Below are 18881 nucleotides of genomic sequence, written 5' to 3' on the forward strand. Positions count from 1 at the left end.
TCTGGGAATGAGGTCCCAAGGTGTGACTTCTAAAAGAGGAAAATGGCAGCGCACCGGCTGCGGCAGAGCGTGGGCAGGCTGTTTGCGATGGGACCAGAACTGGGGAGTGGAAGACGAGCTTTCAGCGCGTTCCAGGCCTTCACGGAGGTTCTACGGCTGCCGAGCAAGCAGCTGACGAAGCTGGTCTTCCCGCTGGAAGAACTCCATGAGCATTTCGTCCCGGGCTCGAGGCCAGACCTTCACCTGAATATCTTCCACCCGAGCCTGGAGGACATCGCGCGGGCGGAGAGTTTCTTCACGGCCTCCGCCCGAAACCGCATCGAGTACCTCACCTCGGCGGTGCGTCTCGACCACGCCCCGGACCTTCACCGCCCCGAGGTGAGCGCCCCAGCCGCCTGCGGGTACTGAGGGCTTGGGCTGTGATTTTGCTGTAACCTATTATCAACTAGAGATGCAAATGGTAAAGAACCCTCCTGCCAATGCAGGTAGACATAAAAGACACAGGTTCGATCCGTGGGTCGGGAAGATCCCCTAGGAGGGCATGGCAGCCCACTCCAGTATTCATGCCTGGACTGGACACAGAAGCTTGACAGGCTGAAGCCCACAGGGTCACACAGAGTCGGACGCGACTGACGCAGTTTAGCATGCCTGCCTGCATTATCAGCAAACCAGAGAGATTTACTAGCTTTGTATGGACGCGGTATCATTATTGTAACATAAGCAGATATGGGTTTAATTTTTTTGGTGAGTAAGTGAGTGAAAGTCACTCAGTCGTGTCCGACTCTTTGCGACACCATGGACTATACAGACCATGGAATTCTCCAGGCCAGCATACTGGAGTGGGTAGCCGTTCCCTTCGTCAGGGGATCTTCCCAACCCAGGGATTGAACCCAGGTCTCCAGCATTGCAGGCAGATTCTTTACAAGCTGAGCCACAAGGGAAGCCCAATTATTTTGGTAGTGAATATGAAAGACTTTAGAAGGCGATTAAAACATTTATCATTTTTGTTTTTAATTGAAGTAGGGAAAACATGCCGAGACAAACTGGAAAAAGTGAAGAATACAAAAAGTAGAGTAGTTTTACAAATGAAGTGATCCTTATCAGTACATAATTTTCACTCAATCTGAATTTCCTATCATGTGCAAAAAAAAATCATATATAGATGGCAATAATCTGTAAGATTTTCTAAAACAGCTTCAGTGGAATTCAGTGAGTGTGCATTTTATGCATGTCCTATAGTTTAATATTTTGTTCTGTCTGTTAAAAGAAGGCTCAGTTCAGTCGCTCAGTCGTGTCCGATTCTTTGCGACCCCATGAATCGCAGCACGCCAGATCTCCGTTATTTGTGATAACGGCACCATTGCTCTGGAACTTTTCCACTCGAACTCTACAATAATTTAAGAGTACATAAATCACTTAATGATTTTGTGACAGCATTGCTTTTCCATTTTTAAATTACTGGACTTTTGTGTAATTTCTTTTTAATTTAGTTTTTTTAATCTATATTATCCGATTTAATCCGGTAGGACATTTGAAATTTATGCAGCATCCAAATCAGTTTATTTTGAAGGACTGACCACAGTTTTGCAAAATAAATAACATTGCTGGCTCCTGCTCACTAAATGCCACCCAGTTATATTAATAACCAAAAATGCCCTCATGTTAATAAAAAACGCCCTTAGACATTTCGAAAACACCCCCAGGGGGCGCTACCGCCCTCATTTAGAAGCACTGATTGGTTGTACCTTCTTCAATACTTTTAAAAAGCCAAGCCATGTGTATTAATGGTTGCTATTGCTAAGTCACTTCAGTCGTGTCCGACTCTGTGTGACCCTATAGACGACAGCCCACCAGGCTTCCCCATCCCTGGGATTCTCCAGGCAAGAACACTGGAGTGGGTTAGTCTCAGAAATATTTTGTTGCTTTCTACACTCACACTAAAGGAGAAAAGCTTAAATGGAACAAGAAAGGTCAAGAGAAAGAAATAATTATAATGTTTTAATGGTGTACTTTGAGAGTTTGTGGAGAAATGACTTTAGAGCCAGTTTTGTTGAAACGCATGTAATTGTTAACTTCAAAAAGCTTTGAAAATATGGAATTCTTAATAAATGTTGCAGATGTTCTTGAGTGGCATGTGTAATTAAAAGCACAGGTACAGATATAGATGTCTAGAGTTCAGTTTCCAGCTTCTTCACTTTCTAGCTGTATAATTTTGGGCCAGGTATTGAGCCTCTCTTTGCCTCAGGTTTTCTCACCTGTAAAGTGAGAAAACTTTTACAGTTTATGAGACAGATAATTTATAATATTATCTGTCTCATAGGGATATTGTAAAGAGTAAATAAGAAAATAACAAGAGCTTTTAAAACAGCACCTGCCACATTGAAATCATTTAATATATAACAGCTGTATATTAGAATTTGAAGGTTGACTAACCATAAGCTACTTTTTTATGGTTAGTCAAGACTGAATAGTATTTACAGGTTTTTACAGTTAATAGTGGGTTGGCCAAAAAGTTCATTTGTGTTTTTCTGTAAGCTGGTACAGTAAAACCCAAATAAACTTTTTGGCCAACCCAGTACAGTATATGATTACATATATATATATATACACATACACACACACGTATAAACTAGTACTCAATTATCTTGTTTTTGCTTGTATAAGGTGTGTTTTATAGGCAGAAGCAATGTTGGAAAATCCTCTCTAATAAAGGCTTTGTTTTCACTTGCCCCAGAGGTTGAAGTTAGAGTCTCCAAAAAACCGGTATGTCAAAATTTAAAACATATCTGAACTACCTCTGAATTGACTAAGATGAATAATAAATATGGGGGGGAGGGGCGGAGGTTAGAAACCATAATTGCTAAGTTCCTAGAAAAGTGATTTCTTTCAAACAAGTGCTAATGTAAGACATTTCATTAATGCCTGCATATTTCTCTGAAGAAAACGGAAGTTATTTTAGTAACCTGGCCAGTATCTTGAAGAAATTATCCTTGGTCCAGTCTTTTCTCAAGAGTTATTTCATTGTCATTCTATATTTGCTTCTATGAGAATGCTCATCTAGTTTTATATTGATTTTTAAAGGAAACAGCTTTCAAGTGTATTTTTTTTCCTCCTATAATCTTTTATACCTAGCCAACTCATATATATACACGAATCAGGCACTTCCCAGTTTACCCAGGGCCAAATTTATGTGCCTAATATCCCTGTCCGTCTGCTGTGGTAGATTTTTGTCATTTTCTCATTTCCTCTGCTTCCTTTTCCATAATACAGACTCTACCACTATTTAAGGAACCTTCTCCTCACCCCAGTTCCCCTCACCTTATTATCTATCCTTGGCAAAATGTTCCTAGCAACCCAGGGCTCACTGCCCGAATTTCCTTACATTAGAGCCCTTCCCTGAGGCTTCACTAATCTTTTCTTGCTCCCAGTCTCTTCACATAGTTGATTCCCTGATACTACCGCTGATGATTGTAGTCACTTGTTAACCCTCCTATCCTTACTCCCTTGTGCCCTGCCTCATCAAATGTCTGTCGTAGTTCAACTCTCACTTCTAGGTAGGGGTGTTTCCTTTCTGCTGTGAGAAGACAATGGAAGAACTATATTCTTGACATTTCTAGTCTGTAATTCTAAGGTTATTTTCCTATAGATAGACACACAAGCTGCCTTGGAACTAAGCATCATTTATAAAACCTTCCTGAGTTCTGAACAATTGACTTTTAAAATTGTTTGTCATAATTTTTCCTTTTCTAATTAATAAATGTCCGTGGACAGAAAACCACATGAATAAACTATTTTGATCATCTTTACATTAATTGTAGTTGCACAGGTACTTTACAGTTGTACATGCTTTTTTAAAAAATGGCTTAATGAAAGCACCAAACCCATCTAATAAAACATGCAAATTGATTTTAGGCAAGTAATAGTCTAGCTACAGTATCAAACTTTGCATCTAGTTTTTATGAAAACCTGTATGACAGTAAGCATTTAATTTATCCTGTTTGTGCCATAATTCATATAAAGTGGAGATAATTCTTTAAAGTGGAAATATATTATTCATCAGAGAATATTGACTAATGCAGCCATACTATTTAGACCAGTATAACTTTTTCACTGAGAGAGAACTAATGATTTCACTGAGAGAGACCTAATGAAATAGGAAAACTTGAAAATTTTGCCTGTGTATTTCTAATATGGAATTTGAAGTTCTTAAATCATATAGATTCTCTTAAAAAAAAAATGAATTGGAAGGAGGAAGTAGAATCATCTAAGTTTATATCCAGCCGCTTCTCTTCTGTTTCTTTTTCCTGTATCGTCATCTGCATAGGGTTATGTACAGAATACTTTTATGCTTTTAATAAGTAATTATTGATTGAACAGAAAATATTTTGAGTCATGAAATATATAAAAGACATATTTTAAGAAACTTATTTTTACATTTACTTCATCAGGGCCATACAAAGAAACTTAATTTTTACAAAGTTGGAAAATACTTTACATTGGTGGACATGCCAGGTTATGGCTATAGAGCACCTGAAGATTTCGTTGACATGGTAGAAACCTACCTAAAAGAACGAAAGAAGTAAGAAGCTTTTTTTATCTTATAATTGTTATATTTAACCCCTAAACATGTTTTCATGAATAGAACATTCTACACATGATGAACCCTTCCGTTTTATCAAATAACTTTTCTAGAAAGTGTACTTTATTCTCATAATATTCTGAACTATTTCAGAGGAAGGTATACACTGTCTGCTTAGTGTTTTTTCCTGTAAATTAGGTTAAACTTAAATTCAATTGTTTTCCTATATTGAGACTATAAGTAGTACAGCAGCAGACTTTATTAATTTTTTATACCAAACTCTTAGTTGGCTGTTTTTAAAAATGAAACTTGTTGGTTAATGTGGTGTTTACCAGATTTAAATAAACTTCAGTAAATTCTGGTTATTCTTAAAATACTTCTGATATCACAGCCTCGATAAATACTACTTTTATTTGTCTCCATAGGTAGCCAGGTAGCAGGTCTATGTTTCAAGCATTGCTGAATATATGGAAAAATTAATGTTAAACTTTTGAAGTATTAAAAAATGTTTATAAGTAATTTGCTTGTTGTATCTTTACATAGAAGCTAAGATAAAATACTTACACAAGAAAATACAAAATGTAATGTGTTTGGTTTTGTTATCTACTAGTCTTAAAGTAATATTTGAAGACTTAGACACTTTTATGGTAACTTATAGTTAACTGGGTCCCTCTTTCATTCTCCTGCTAGAATTCAGTCTCTTAGAAGAAGGGGCTCATTCATCTTTGTATCCAGTTCTAGGCAGAAAGTCATATGTTCAGTATATGCTATTGAAATAATATTAATGAGTCCAGCTATTGAACGTAACCAACACTGAGACCTATTGGAACTAGGATGGACTTCATGGTAAATTGAGAATTCCTTTTGCCTAAAGAAATTTTTAAATTTTGATCTGATAATTTTTCAAAAGACAATTTCTTAGTGTAGTGAAGGTTGGGGTGGGGGAAATGAATAAGTATATTTTTCTTTGCTGTTAATCTTCATTTCTGCATTCCTACAGTTTGATGAGAACATTTTTATTAGTGGATAGTGTTGTTGGAATTCAAAAAGCAGACAATATTGCCATAGAAATGTGTGAAGAATTTGCATTACCTTATGTGGTAAGTATTTCTTTTGACTCATGGTTGCACTCAGAAATATGAGTTCCCTGTGTGTCTGTCTTTTTAATAAATGAGTAGGTCTCTCTTCCTCAAAAGATAAAGGAGTACCTTTTAAACTGTCTTTTCAATTATTAGCCATTAATATTTAAATAAGTTCTGTGGTACTTTTATTCCCTTTCCTTCTCCTAGCTTTTAAATTCTCAAAATTATAGTCAAAGTTTTCTATTCATGTAGTGATTATAAATGCTTTTCCTTGTTTTGTTTTTTTTGTTTGTTTTTTCTTTTTTAAATAACTATAAATATTTGCTAAAACTCCTTAGTAGCTCTTTAACAGCAGCTTGACAGATAGTACTTATCAGAATATAAATGAAACTACAACTGAAAAATTTGCTAATTTGGAATTTAAGAACATCACAAAAGTTTAGTAGGCTCCATCACACAAAGGTAGGATGTTTATATTCTTAAGGAAAAGAAAATTTCTTATGAGAATATCTTACCAGTTCTTTCTGTTGTTTACCCTAGAATAGAATACAGATTGGTAGGTTGGTATCCTACCAATTCTGTTTTGTATGTTTTTCAGATTAAATGGCAATCTTCAAATTCCTCAGAGAGGAACTTATAATTTGGTTTCAAAAAATGTCAGAAAACCACTAAAATGTAGTGGTTTTGCAGTTTAATGCAAATCAAACCATGTTACCAGTCAAAAAGCTGTTTGTATTTGTGGAGTTATGGAATTCTTGGGGTTTGCAAATGCCCTTTGAAATATTAGAGGTAATTTATAGTTATGAGGAACCAAAGGTTGATACACATAGTCTACATAGTAAAAAAAAAAAAGCCCAAAATTTCCCCAACCAGTTTTATTGATAATTTGATAATTTACTCCTAATTTGATATCATGGATATCATTTTGTGAAATCATATTTTTTCCTCAGTTTTAAGAAAATATTAGCCTTTTTCTTTGTAAAAGAAGTTGTGATAGAGGAATTAGGTATCAGCATATTTCTCTTTATGAAGAAAGACTTGTACTTTCTGCTTCTCACTCCTTCTGCCATTAATATTTTTTATGCTGTACAGTTGATTTATAATCATTATATTTTATTTTAATCATGTATATATTTTTATAACTAGCATAAATGATTAGTCAAGAAATTTAATTTTATAGAAATTTCCCAGGAAAACTTCTGAAAAATACATCAAGGTTTTTACTTTTTAATTAATTTTGTAATCATCATGCCTTGACCTTTTTCTAGTATAGAATTGTCTTTGAGTAAGTAAATTATTTAAAGTATTATATTTGCTGTTAACCCTAGTAAATTCTAGGGTTACTTGGAGTATAACTTTATTTAAGTTGGAATATAACTACAGTGGCTACAACCTACAAATAGCCTGATTTCTAATTTTTTCTTTAAATTTAACGTACAAGGTAGAACAATTCAGTATTTCAAAAATGATTATAAATCAGCAGTTTTATGTGTATCAACCTAATAATACTTCTGTGTCTTAGACCACAAAATAAATAGTAATCACATGAAACATTTGGTGTATAGCAATGGCAAATATGGCCCCAGGGTTCTTTTCACTGGTCTTGAATCCAAGATATATGGCCCTGTGTGGTTAAACAGCAAACACATAGCATATGCTTTCTATATTGCATACATTAATTTATTTAATCTTTACAGCAGCTCCTTTAGAAAGTATTGCTTTTATTTTATAGATGAGGAAACAAGTACAGAGAAATTAAGAAACTTGCATAGGTTACCTAGTTGTTATTGAAATTTTGTAACTAAAATGTATAAAACTGTATATTAAGAAATAACAGTTGACCCTTGAACAGTATGGGAATTAGGGGCGCCAACCCTCCTTTCAGTCGCAAATCCAAGTTTAACTTTCAGCCAGCCTTTCCTATTCAAGGTTCTTCTGTATTGATGGTTCCTCCATATTGGCAGCTCCATATCCATGGATTTAATCAACCACAGATCATGTAATATTGTGGTATTTACTGTTGAAAATATCTGCATATAAGTGCACCTTTGCAGTTTAACCCCATGTTGCTCAAGGTCCACTGTACTTTATTTCTAATGCTTAAATATTTGTTTTCCTACAGATGGTATTAACAAAAATTGACAAACCTTCCAAGGGACATCTTTTAAAACAAGTGCTTCAGATCCAGAAATTTGTTGACACTAAAACACAAGGATGTTTTCCTCAGTTGTTCCCTGTAAGGTAAGAGTTGAATTGTCTTTATATGCTAACATATAACTTTATGTGTTAACAACCTTTAGCGTTAAATCAGTGTTTCTGAAATTGAGGTATCCTTTTAAGATTAGAGGAGTTTAGAAGACTCTGCACTTAGCCATAATTTATTGGCTTTTATTTTATCAACACTTTTTTTCCTCCCTTCTATTCTTTCTTCTGTCTGCAGATTCTTGATGAATCTTCCCTGTAGTATCTTCATGATTTTTCTACTTCAGCCTATTTCAACCCTAGACTACATCAAGCTGTAAAGGATAAGAATTTTGTTTTTAAAGGACCATATGTAGGAAAGAAATGCTTCATATAAGCTAGAATTAAGCATTGGTAGCAACTTTTCACTTTCATGCATTGGAGAAGGAAATGGCAACCCACTCCAGTGTTCTTGCCTGGAGAATCCCCGGGACAGGGGAGCCTGGTGGGCTGCCGTCTATGGGGTCACACAGAGTCAGACGAGACTGAAGCGACTTAGCAGCAGCAGCAGCAGCAGACAGGATGGTTATTTCCTGAGCCAGCAATTTTTGTTAGATGTGGTTTAGCAATGAAACATGAGTTTTTACTTTCAGTGTACACTTTGGATACAGTATGTAACCTGTATTATAGCAGAAATACAGTGCCATTCCTGTGTGATTTTCTGACTCTGACTTCTTTGTGGAAAGCATTATGATAGTTCCTACAAGAAATTACATGAAACTCTCCTCTAAGCAGTCATTATAGTTCCTATCGATCCAGATCACAGTTGTCTGTATGAATATGCAGTTGAAGTCTGTCTTTATTCATTTCTACAAAATGCTTTTCCCCCTTGACTTACATTTAAGTATTTATCCTGTTCATTTGTCTGTGTCTGATAGATACAGTGGAAACTCCTATGGGCAGGAATGAAATCCTGTTTCTTCTTAGAGCCCTGAGCATTGTCTCAGAAAAATAATTGCTTTCTTTTAAATGTTTAATAAGAAGGAAGTGAGACTTCAGCTAAAAAGGTAAAATAAACACAAGATGGGCAAATGATGGCCTAACAGCTGCATTTATTGGGAATAAAAAAAGTTTTAGTTGACTGTAAGTAAGGTCGCTCAGTCGTGACCGACTCTTTGCGACCCCATGGACTGTAGCCCACCAGGCTCCTCTGTCAATAGGATTCTCCAGGCAAGAATATTAGAGTGGGTTGCCATTTAGGCTGAGTTTAATAATATAATGAGGCTGGGGAAAAACTGACAAGGTTGTCTTGAGCTACAGTGTTAGAATTATAGTGTTCAAAACAAGGGAGTGATCAAACAGTAGTCTCATACTGCTTTAAGCTGTATACTCTCAGTTCAGTCAAGTTCTATTGTGGCTTGACATTAAGAACTAGAGCCATCTGAAAACAGATGGTCTTGGGGGAGGTTATATCACTGCTGCTGCTGCTAATTCACTTCAGTCGTGTCCGACTCTGTGTGACCCCATAGACAGCAGCCCACCAGGCTCCACCATCCCTGGGACTCTCCAGGCAAGAACACTGGAGTGGGTTGCCATTTCCTTCTCCAGGTTATGTCACTAGATCATTCTAAACACTTAATTGATCCACAAAGTAAGCATCTCTGTTTCACAGATACATTACAGGTCAGAGAAGTGAAGGGAGTTTCAGAGAAGCATTTGCTGATATAGAAAGAGCATGGACCTCAAGGGTCAGACAGCCATGGTTTTGCATGGTTCCTCTACTTCTTGGCAATAGCTTTTAAAGCAACTTATTTCATTTTTTGAGGAAAAATGTGGTTAGGAGGATTAAATAAAATATATTGTGACTGATGTACACATATTAACCACATAATAAAATTAGTTTCTTTCCTTCCCAAAAGTCAGTCAATGGCAAGGTCAGGCCAACAAGCTGGACTAATAGATTCTCAGTACTTTTTAGAGGTGTTCGCTTCTTTAGATAGGCTGACATTTTCTGCTGCATGACCTTTGAATACTGTGCCACCATACTGACTAAGTGACTAAGGTACTGCAGAAGCCACGCAGTTCTCAAGGTCTTACGAATTGAGACACACACAGGAGGTGCTAGCTTTCAAGAACTTCAACGTTCAGGATACCACACTGACCACATACAGGAAGTTGTCAGACTATAGTTCTCAAAACCCAATTCAGATAGTAGAGTTATTTATACTCCTTGCTTTTATTTCCTTGACCAAGCCCCAGTACATCCTCCAAAAGGGAATTCGACCTAGTTATAGAATACTTATTATAAAATAAGACAGGTTTTATTTCCTCCTCTTCCTGTATGATCTTGGTAGGAGAAAGGTGGAAGTGTAGGTAGACATGTAGTCCAGCAAGGTTTGGCCTTTAAGCCTGGTGGCAACAATTTTAAGTGCTCACCTTCATGTCTGAACTCTACCCCAACTGAGTTAGAGAAATAAAACTGATGAAAGGCCCCTAAAGTTTGATGCTGGGATCAATCTGTTTTTATAACTGGTATGGAAGAAATATATAAGTAGACACAATATAATTGCTTCTGTGGTTTTCATGCAAATGAGAACTGATTCTTAGGACAGAGAAAATCATGAATTGACAAAAATGTTGCAAATGAGTTCATGGTGCCATAGTTAGTGTGTAGACTATCCAACTTGTATCTCTTCTTTAAACCATACATGTGTAACTTCAGTTATAATTGAGAATCAGTATGGAGGCAGCTTTATCAAAGAGAATTAGCAACACAGCAGAGAATATTTTACCTGTTTATATACACATATACACCATGTAAGTAAAGGCCGCCCAGTCGTGTCCGACTCTTTGCGACCCCGTGGACTGTAGCCCACCAGGCTTCTCCGTCCATGGGATTCTCCAGGCAAGAATACTGGAGTTGGTTACCATTTCCTTCTCCAGGGGATCTCCCCGACCCAGGGATCAAACCTGGGTCTCCCACATTGGAGGCAGATGCTTTAACCTCTGAGCCACCAGGGAAGCCCCCATATACACCATGCTGCTAAGTCACTTCAGTCGTGTCCGACTCTGTGCGACCCCATAGACAGCAGCCCACCAGGCTCCCCCGTCCCTGGGATTCTCCAGGAAAGAACACTGGAGTGGGTTGCCATTTCCTTCTGCAGTGCATGAAAGTGAAAAGTGAAAGTGAAGTCAAAGCAACCCCATGGACTGCAGCCTACCAGGCTCCTCCATCCATGGGATTTTCCAGGCAAGAGTACTAGAGTGGGGTGCCATTGCCTTCTCCGCATATACACCATACCTGCATCCATAAAAGTCATAGTGTCTTCATAAAAGTCTGTGTATCCCAAGAAACCATGTTTTCACTTCCATGCTGACAAATGGATGAACGGATATGGATATGGATAGATACAGTAAGACAGATCAATAATAGACACAATAATGGTGACAGTGATTTTTTTTTAATCATGAAAAGTCTGTATTATTATGGTCATTTAATCTTTGTCACAAAAAGAACAAATTAAAGAGATCAGAATTTTAGTCTGGGAAATAAAAAGCAAAATAGAAGATATTCCAATGGCATTTTTCACAGAAACAGAATAGTCTGAAAATCTATGTGGAACCACAGGTGACCCTGGATAGCCAAAGCCATCTTAAGAAAGAACAAAGCTGGTGGTATCACACTTCCTGATTTCAAACTGTGTCACAAAAGCTGTAGTAATGAAACAGTATGGTATTGGCATAAAAACAGATATATAGGTCAGTGGAACAGAATAGAGAGCTCAGAAATAAACCCATGCATATATGAGTGGTTAATTTTCAAAGTCAAGAATATACAATGGGGAAAGGACAGTCTCTTCAATAAATGGTGCTGGAAAAACTGGACAAACACATGCAAAAGAATGACACTAGGCTACTATCTTACACCATACATGAAAATTAACTCAAAATGGAAAAGTACTTGAATGTAAGACATGAAACCATAAAATTCCTAGAAGAAATTACGCTGTAAGCTCCTTGACATCACTCTTAAGTGGTGAGTTTTTGGATCTGACTCCAAAAGTAAGTGGGACTATATTAAACTAAAAGTTTCTGCACAGCAAAGAAAATTATCAACAAAATGAAAAGTCAGCCTAATCAAAGGAAGAAGATATTTGCAAGTCATATTTCTGATAGGGGTTAATATCCAAAATATATAAAGAACTCATACAACTCAATGGTAAAAAAAAAAAAAAAGATTAAAAAATAGACACAGGATCTGAATAGACATTTTTCCAAAGACATACAGATAGCTAACAGGTGCATGAAATCATCCTCAACATCACTAATCATCATGGAAATCCAAATCAAAACCACAGTGAGGTATCACCTCACACCTGTTAGAATGCTGTTATCAAAAAGATAAGACATAAGTTTCGGCATGAATATAGAGAAAAGGGAATCCTTGTGTACTGTTGGTAGGAATGTAAATTGGTGCCGTCCATAAAGAAAACAGTATTGATTGCTCAAAAAACTAAAAATAGAACTACCATATGATCCATGAATTACACTCCTGGGTATACATGTGAAGAAAATGAAAACATTAATTTGAAAAGATATGTGTACCCCCATGCTCATTACAGCATTATTTTCAATAGTCAGAATTTGAAAACAAGTGTCCCTCAGTGGATGAATGGACAGAGAAGATGTGGTACTGTACAGTTGACCCTTGAACAATGTGAGGGGTTAAGGGTTCTGACCCTTAGCCCAGTCAGAAATCCAAGTATAACTTATAGTTGACCTGCCATAGCCGTATTTCCTCCAAATCCCTGGATTCAACCAACTGGATGTACCACTGTGGTATTTACCATTGTAAAACATCCACATGTAAGTGGATAGACACAGATTGAATCCACAGTTTTCAAGGGTCATCATGTATACACAAATGGAATACTATTCAGCCACCAAAAAGGAGGAGATCTTGCCATTGGAGAAGACATGAATGGACCTTGAGAGCATTATGCTAAGTGACGTAAGTCAGAGAAAGGCAAGTAATGTGTGATTTCACTTACATGTGGAATATTAAAAAATAAGCTCAGGTGAGAAGAGATTCGTAGTTGCCAGAGGTAGAGCTTGGGGGTAAGAAAAATGGGTGAAGGTCAAAAGGTACTAACTCCCAGTTATAAAATAAACCATGGGGATGGTATAATATACAATATAGTTACCACAGTTAGTAATGCTGTATTGCATATTTGAAAGTCGCTAAGAGAGTATTTCGTAAAAGTCCTCAACACAAGAAAAAAAAAATTGTTTACTATAAATGGTGGCAGGTGTAACTAGACTTATTGTGGTGATCATTTTGCAATATGTACAAATATTGAATCATTGTATCTCTGAAACTAATGTTGTATGTCAGTTATACCACAATAATAATAACTTGGTCTGGAAAATAAAAAGCAAAATAGCAGATACGAAGTTTTTAGAATCATGAAGGAAATAGATCAGATGATGTGATCACCAGATTTAAAATATTACAAGAGGTGCTGAGGAAGAGAGGAAAGGTATGACAAATTAAGACATCCTGTTTCACACCCAGAACTCACAGGAGTTTGTAAATAGATTTTAAGTTAGGTGAATTCAGATCTGTTACTACCTCTGAAGTAAGGAAGAAAATGATCTTTTTTTTTTTTTCCCCTCACAGTGCTATGACCTATTCTGGAATCCATCTGCTGAGATGCTTTATAGCAGATATAACAGGAAATCTTAAGACTACTGGCTTCTAATTTAGTTGAAGATTCAAAATTGTTTGTGCCAACTGCAGTTAAAGACAGAATTTCAACATTGTTTTAAATGTTGTGTATCTGTAACTTGCAGAAGGATCACTTCAGCTTTAAAACCTGCATATTTCCAAAGGAAGAATGAATTTGTGCCTATAGGGGCAGAAAGGTTTATACATGATTGAGTTATGCTGTTCATTAGAAGAGATACCAGCAGTTTTTAACAAACTGACAAACAAGACCATATAGAAGTCCATAAAATGAAAATCTATTTCCTACCATGTAGATGATAGAGTGTTAGTTACTCAGTTGTGTCTGACTCTTTGTAACCCTATGGACTGTATGTAGCCTGCCAGGCTCCTCTGTCCACAGCATTCTCCAGGCGAGGATACTAGAGTGGGTAGCCATTCCCTTCTCCAGGGGATCCTCCTGACAAGGGATTGAAGTTGCATCTCCTGCATTGCAGGCACATTCTTTATTGTCTGAGCCATCAGGGTAGCCCCTACTGTGTGTAGGTGACGGTTTGCCATATTATTGGGTTTTTGTCTTTTAAAGGAATATCTATTACTCTATTTTTTTAAATATTACAATGCACTAGGTAAAAAGGGGCTACTTTTTTGTTAAGCACTGATAGATGGGTTGAAGGTAAATTCTTATGTTGTTGTTCAGTCACCAAGTTGTGTCTTGACTGCCACCCCATGGACTGTTGCACACCAGGCTTCCCTGTCCTTCACTATCTTCCAGAGTTTGTTCAAATTTATGTCCATTGAGTCAGTGATGCTATCTAACCATCTCATCCTCTGCCACCCTCTTCTCCTTTTACCTTCAATCTTTCCCAGCATCAGGGTCTTTATATGTATGGCTATAACTTATCATTTTTTTGGAGACATCATTTGAATATAACAAAAATTATTCTTGATAAAATTTCAATCAGTCCATAATGGAAACACCACTTATTTCAGACTGAGGTCAGTCACTTTCACAGGGTTCAGAATCAGAAGACCAGAATTCAAGTTCCAGTTCTGATACTTATTATACGTTGGATGTTTCTGAACTTCTTTTGTAACTCTACCTCAGAAGCTATGAAGATTAAAATATGAAAAGAACATCTATTTATTACATATATTTGTAAAGCAAAACCAATTCAAGTTTATCACAGAATACATCCTGTCATGGAGGAAGTAACATTTTATCTAGGTTAAGACCAAAGAAGAAAGTTTTAGGTATGAAAGTTGATTTGCACAGGGCAAGAAAAAACAGTTGATGGGATAGTTTAGAAATGGAGTCTTCCCATTAGGATTCAGAATGGAAAGATAAAGCCTTACTTTGGACTAATGTTAGTGGAAAATATTTTTATGAAGGTGTTACTGACCTAGTCATACAAGTGGTTTAGCTTTCAGAGTGAGGCTGTATATTAAAATGTTATAGCAATAGCATTGGATAAAAAATTAATGCTATAAAACAACTTTGACTTTTAGAAAATTCAGTTCTGAATATGTTTTCAGTTTTATAGTTAATACTACTGGTTTATTCTAACCAGCAGTGATTTTAAAAAAACTTTTAATATGGGCATTCACCAAGTGAAATATATATTGATAGTAACAACAAAATTATCTTAAAAGGCATCTTTCTGCCTGCCAGTGTTACTGTACAGTTTGTCTTAGCCTTGGCTTTTGTTCTCCTAAAAGGAGGGTCCAAGACAAAAGCTTGTGTCCAGTAGTTTATTGGGGATGTGATTCCAGGGAACAGGAATGAAGGGGAAATGAAACAGATGGAAGGAAAGCCAATCAAGGATTCATTGACTTGGAAACAACATAGCTCTAGGGCTTGATCTTGAGGGATCTGTAGAACCTTATGAAATGTGCCTCTGAATTGTCTTTGAAGGGGGATTAGCAAGTTGTGTATACCCAAATGCCAAGCAGTCCTATAGCTTGTCAGAGGCACGAAGGCAAGGTGAGGTCATCCAGTCCTGCTTGAGACTGGTTATGATAGTAGTGGCTGCAGTAAGAGGCCAAGATTTGAAGTGACACATGAGAGGTCTACCACACTGCTCTGACAAATGACCAGAGTGTGTTAATGCCACCAGAAGGGATTAAATTGGTATTTACTATGATGATGCTAACGATTATTTTCTAATTTACTGGGTAAGTTATGGTTTTGTAAATTTAAAACTTAAAACATGTGAATTTGTTTGGAAAAAAAAACAGAATACCATGTTCCTTATTTTTACCAACTTAGGGACACATGAAGCTCTTTACTGTTTTTCCCAGAATTTTAAGGGGCAGATGGGAAAAGGAGATAAACATACTCCAAAGGAACATTAATTAAATAGGAAAAAAATGCTAGGCTTTTAGTCTAATCCAGTTTCACCTCCTTAGACAATTCACTGAACCACTCTGTTGTATACAATAAAGGGTGATCTCCAAAGTCTCTTCCAGCTGTACAGGTTTATGATTATTGGACAGTAATACCACTTCAGATGGAGGAACTGAGCCCAGAGAAGCCTGCTGTTTGCACATGATTAGTGTCACATGCACATAAAAGCAGAAGCAGGATTGGATCTTGAATCTTAGAAGCTGATGGCTACTTCTAGACTTGTCATGAAGGAGACTTCCTCGGTATTGTCCATGTTTTAAAGTACCAAGTAGCTGTACCACTTGGTAGGAAACCAGGAGAAATATAAACTAATAAAAAGTGACTAGAGATTGACTTAGCAAGGCTTCAGGAAAGGGAGCTAAACCAGTGTTTATCTAACTGCATTTTGAGCTACTTGCATCAAAATCACCTGAGCCCCGTATTAAAATGCAGATTTCCGATCCTGTCCCCTAGCCATGATTATCAATCTCTGGAAGGGACTCAAAATCGGCATTTTAAACAACCCCACCAAGTGATTCTCAAGACATCCCTACAGTTTGAGAACCAATGGTATAGTAAGTAAGTGGAAAATATACAGAAAACAGATGAGGAAAGAAAAAGGCCAGATAAAGAACAAAAAGGAAACTTTAAAAATGGTAGGATGACTGAGGAAGATGCAGGATATATTAGGGCATTGTATAAATTACTATATATAAACATAAAATTTAAGCCTACAACCTGCTTGAAAAATAGCTTATTAACCTAATTCAAGAAAGCTAGAATATTTGAATGAAACTTCAAACTTCGCATCATTATTTGAAAATATGTAGGATTTACCTTCTCAGAGCAATTGTATGAGCAACATACAAATACCAGGTGATAGCATCAGCACCAATTATAAATCTATTTTTAGCCTCTCTAGGTTGACTGGTTTTGTGTTTCCTTAGTTTTTTAACTTTCTCACCTAGTTCTACTTTGTGTATAACCGTCAGTCACTCTATATCCTTTCTGGAAAAAAATTTATATTTGGAATCAATCAATTAGCACCCTAATAAACAAGGTCCCCTACAAACTTTTGGATAATTCCAAAAGCATTTTAATATGCCCTCCTATGAGATAAGGTTAACAAATGAAATAATGGTTGTAACCATTGCCTGCTAATACACTTAGTGGCAAAACTGATGATCAGTTCTAACATACAGAAGACAGGCAGTACAGCTGTTAAAAGCTACGAACCTTGGTGTTCAGAAGAGCACTTAGCTACAGTGGAGCCATTAAGGTCAAAGTGACCTTCTAGGTGATTCCCACCCCTGCATCCCATTTACCTAAGGCACAATGTAAGTTTTACAAACCTAATTTACTCAGGTCTTAAGTAAGAACTTGACTAATAGTCAAATATTTGTCGATTAAATGACACAAAGCTATGGTAAGCGTTTATTGAACTAAAATGAACTGCTGTACAGTGCTGTACTAAAGCAGCTCCTCTGAGTCCAAGTGGTACTTCCAGATCTTTCCACATCTCAGCTGTTCTACTTAAAGCAGCAGAACACTGGAGCAACTGGTTAAAAGTTTCACATATGAGCCTCTAAACTCCCATTAAAGCAAAAATATCATCAATGTCGTCTGTCTCCTTAGTGGTTCCTGATGTATTATGTTTATTTCCTTGCATCACTGTCCAAGAATCTGTCTCATTTTCATTGCTTTCTGTAAGCTTTTCATGAGTTTGTGTCTCCTTAGTTTGTATGACAGGATTTGAAACTCTCCTATTCACTTGCTTATTGTTAGGGTACAGATCAGTCCTACGAACAGTAGAATCTGAGAGTCTCCCTTTAATGACATCCGTAGCACTCTGAGTCCCTTGAGGGGGCTGCTGGATTTCCTTTAAAAGAGTCGACTGCAACTTTCTCTGTTTCCTTCCTTTCAGTGAAAATTTATTCTGTGATCTTCTTTGTCTCAGGTGATGCTTTGAAGTTTTCATACCTAAGCCGTGAAGAAGGCAGTTGCAAATAGATGTTTTTATGCACTGTAGCTTCTTTGGCAAACTTTAAAGGACAGAAGAAATTAGATTGTTAAGATGCAGAAAAACATTCTCAAAAATTTTGTCTCCTTTTTACCAATTTCCAACTAAAATATATGTCCTATGCCTCCGTACAATTTCCAGAATCATAAGGAAAAAACATGGAAATAGGAGCTTCATATCCAGTCTGCATTTTCAGAGCACAACTTCCCTCTGATTTAGACTGTGGGCAAATGTGTCCCCATTACACTTCCACAGTAAAGTAGTTCCTACAACTAGCAAGGCAGCTGAATGGTGAGATACTGCCATATTTCAGTGCCAGAGCTACTTCCTGATAATTGCTAACCTATTCACAATGTAATAGGATTGGAACTGGGGAAAAAATGAATTACAAATAGAAAAGTTACTAGGATGCATCACCCCATTTCTGGAGTAACGACTTCATATTCAATATAATAACAGAAAATGAACAAGGAAAAAGGAATCAAAGTGAAGAGGGAGTTTATGTAAAATGAGAAGACAGGGATGCCGACATAGGCAAAACGACAGCATTCATATTATCTTCAAATCTGGGGATTCCGAACTCAAATGGCTGGTTGTTAGGTACTTTGCTTCTGAGTAGGATACCCTGCCACAAGGCGCACTGGTGCCCTGCTAACTGCCTCACTGTGATGGTCAGAATGCAAACGATTAGCATGAGTCTGTACCTCCCCCTGTACCCTCTTCCTTTTTAAACCAATATGGAACTTTGAGGAATCCCATTTTAACGCAGTAATCCATGATCTCTGTTTCCAAACCAATTTTGTCTTACTGTAAGTGGTAATTTTTAAGTGAGGAGAGGGTAGGTGGACTTCCCAACTGAAATGGAAATAGATGAAAAAACAGAAGAATCAGAGGATCTGTACTGAGTT

At 36.9% G+C, this 18881-nt stretch overlaps 2 protein-coding genes across 13 annotated transcripts in view; one reads left to right on the forward strand and one right to left on the reverse strand.

The window, feature by feature from the left end:
* Window positions 1-18881, forward strand: part of GTPBP8 (GTP binding protein 8) — a 23182-nt gene continuing 4301 nt past the window's right edge. For 2 of the 6 annotated variants that reach the window (XM_070369280.1, XM_070369301.1), the window contains exons 1-5: window positions 1-378; window positions 2665-2763; window positions 4449-4579; window positions 5580-5679; window positions 7784-7902. In XM_070369280.1, coding sequence (XP_070225381.1) covers window positions 43-378; window positions 2665-2763; window positions 4449-4579; window positions 5580-5679; window positions 7784-7902 — 785 coding nt within the window. In that variant the 5' untranslated portion in view covers window positions 1-42. The other 4 variants (XM_005903361.3, XM_070369295.1, XM_070369319.1 and 1 more) reach the window with 4 other exon arrangements.
* The window catches only part of NEPRO (nucleolus and neural progenitor protein), a 15010-nt gene continuing 13667 nt past the window's right edge, over window positions 17539-18881 (reverse strand). For all 7 annotated transcript variants that reach the window (XM_070369248.1, XM_005903360.3, XM_070369241.1 and 4 more), the window contains one exon: window positions 17539-17995. In XM_070369248.1, the coding sequence (XP_070225349.1) occupies window positions 17539-17995 (457 nt within the window). The remainder of the gene's footprint in view (window positions 17996-18881) is intronic.

Source organism: Bos mutus, chromosome 1, assembly GCF_027580195.1.
Source record: "Bos mutus isolate GX-2022 chromosome 1, NWIPB_WYAK_1.1, whole genome shotgun sequence".
Taxonomy (NCBI): Eukaryota; Metazoa; Chordata; class Mammalia; order Artiodactyla; family Bovidae; genus Bos; species Bos mutus.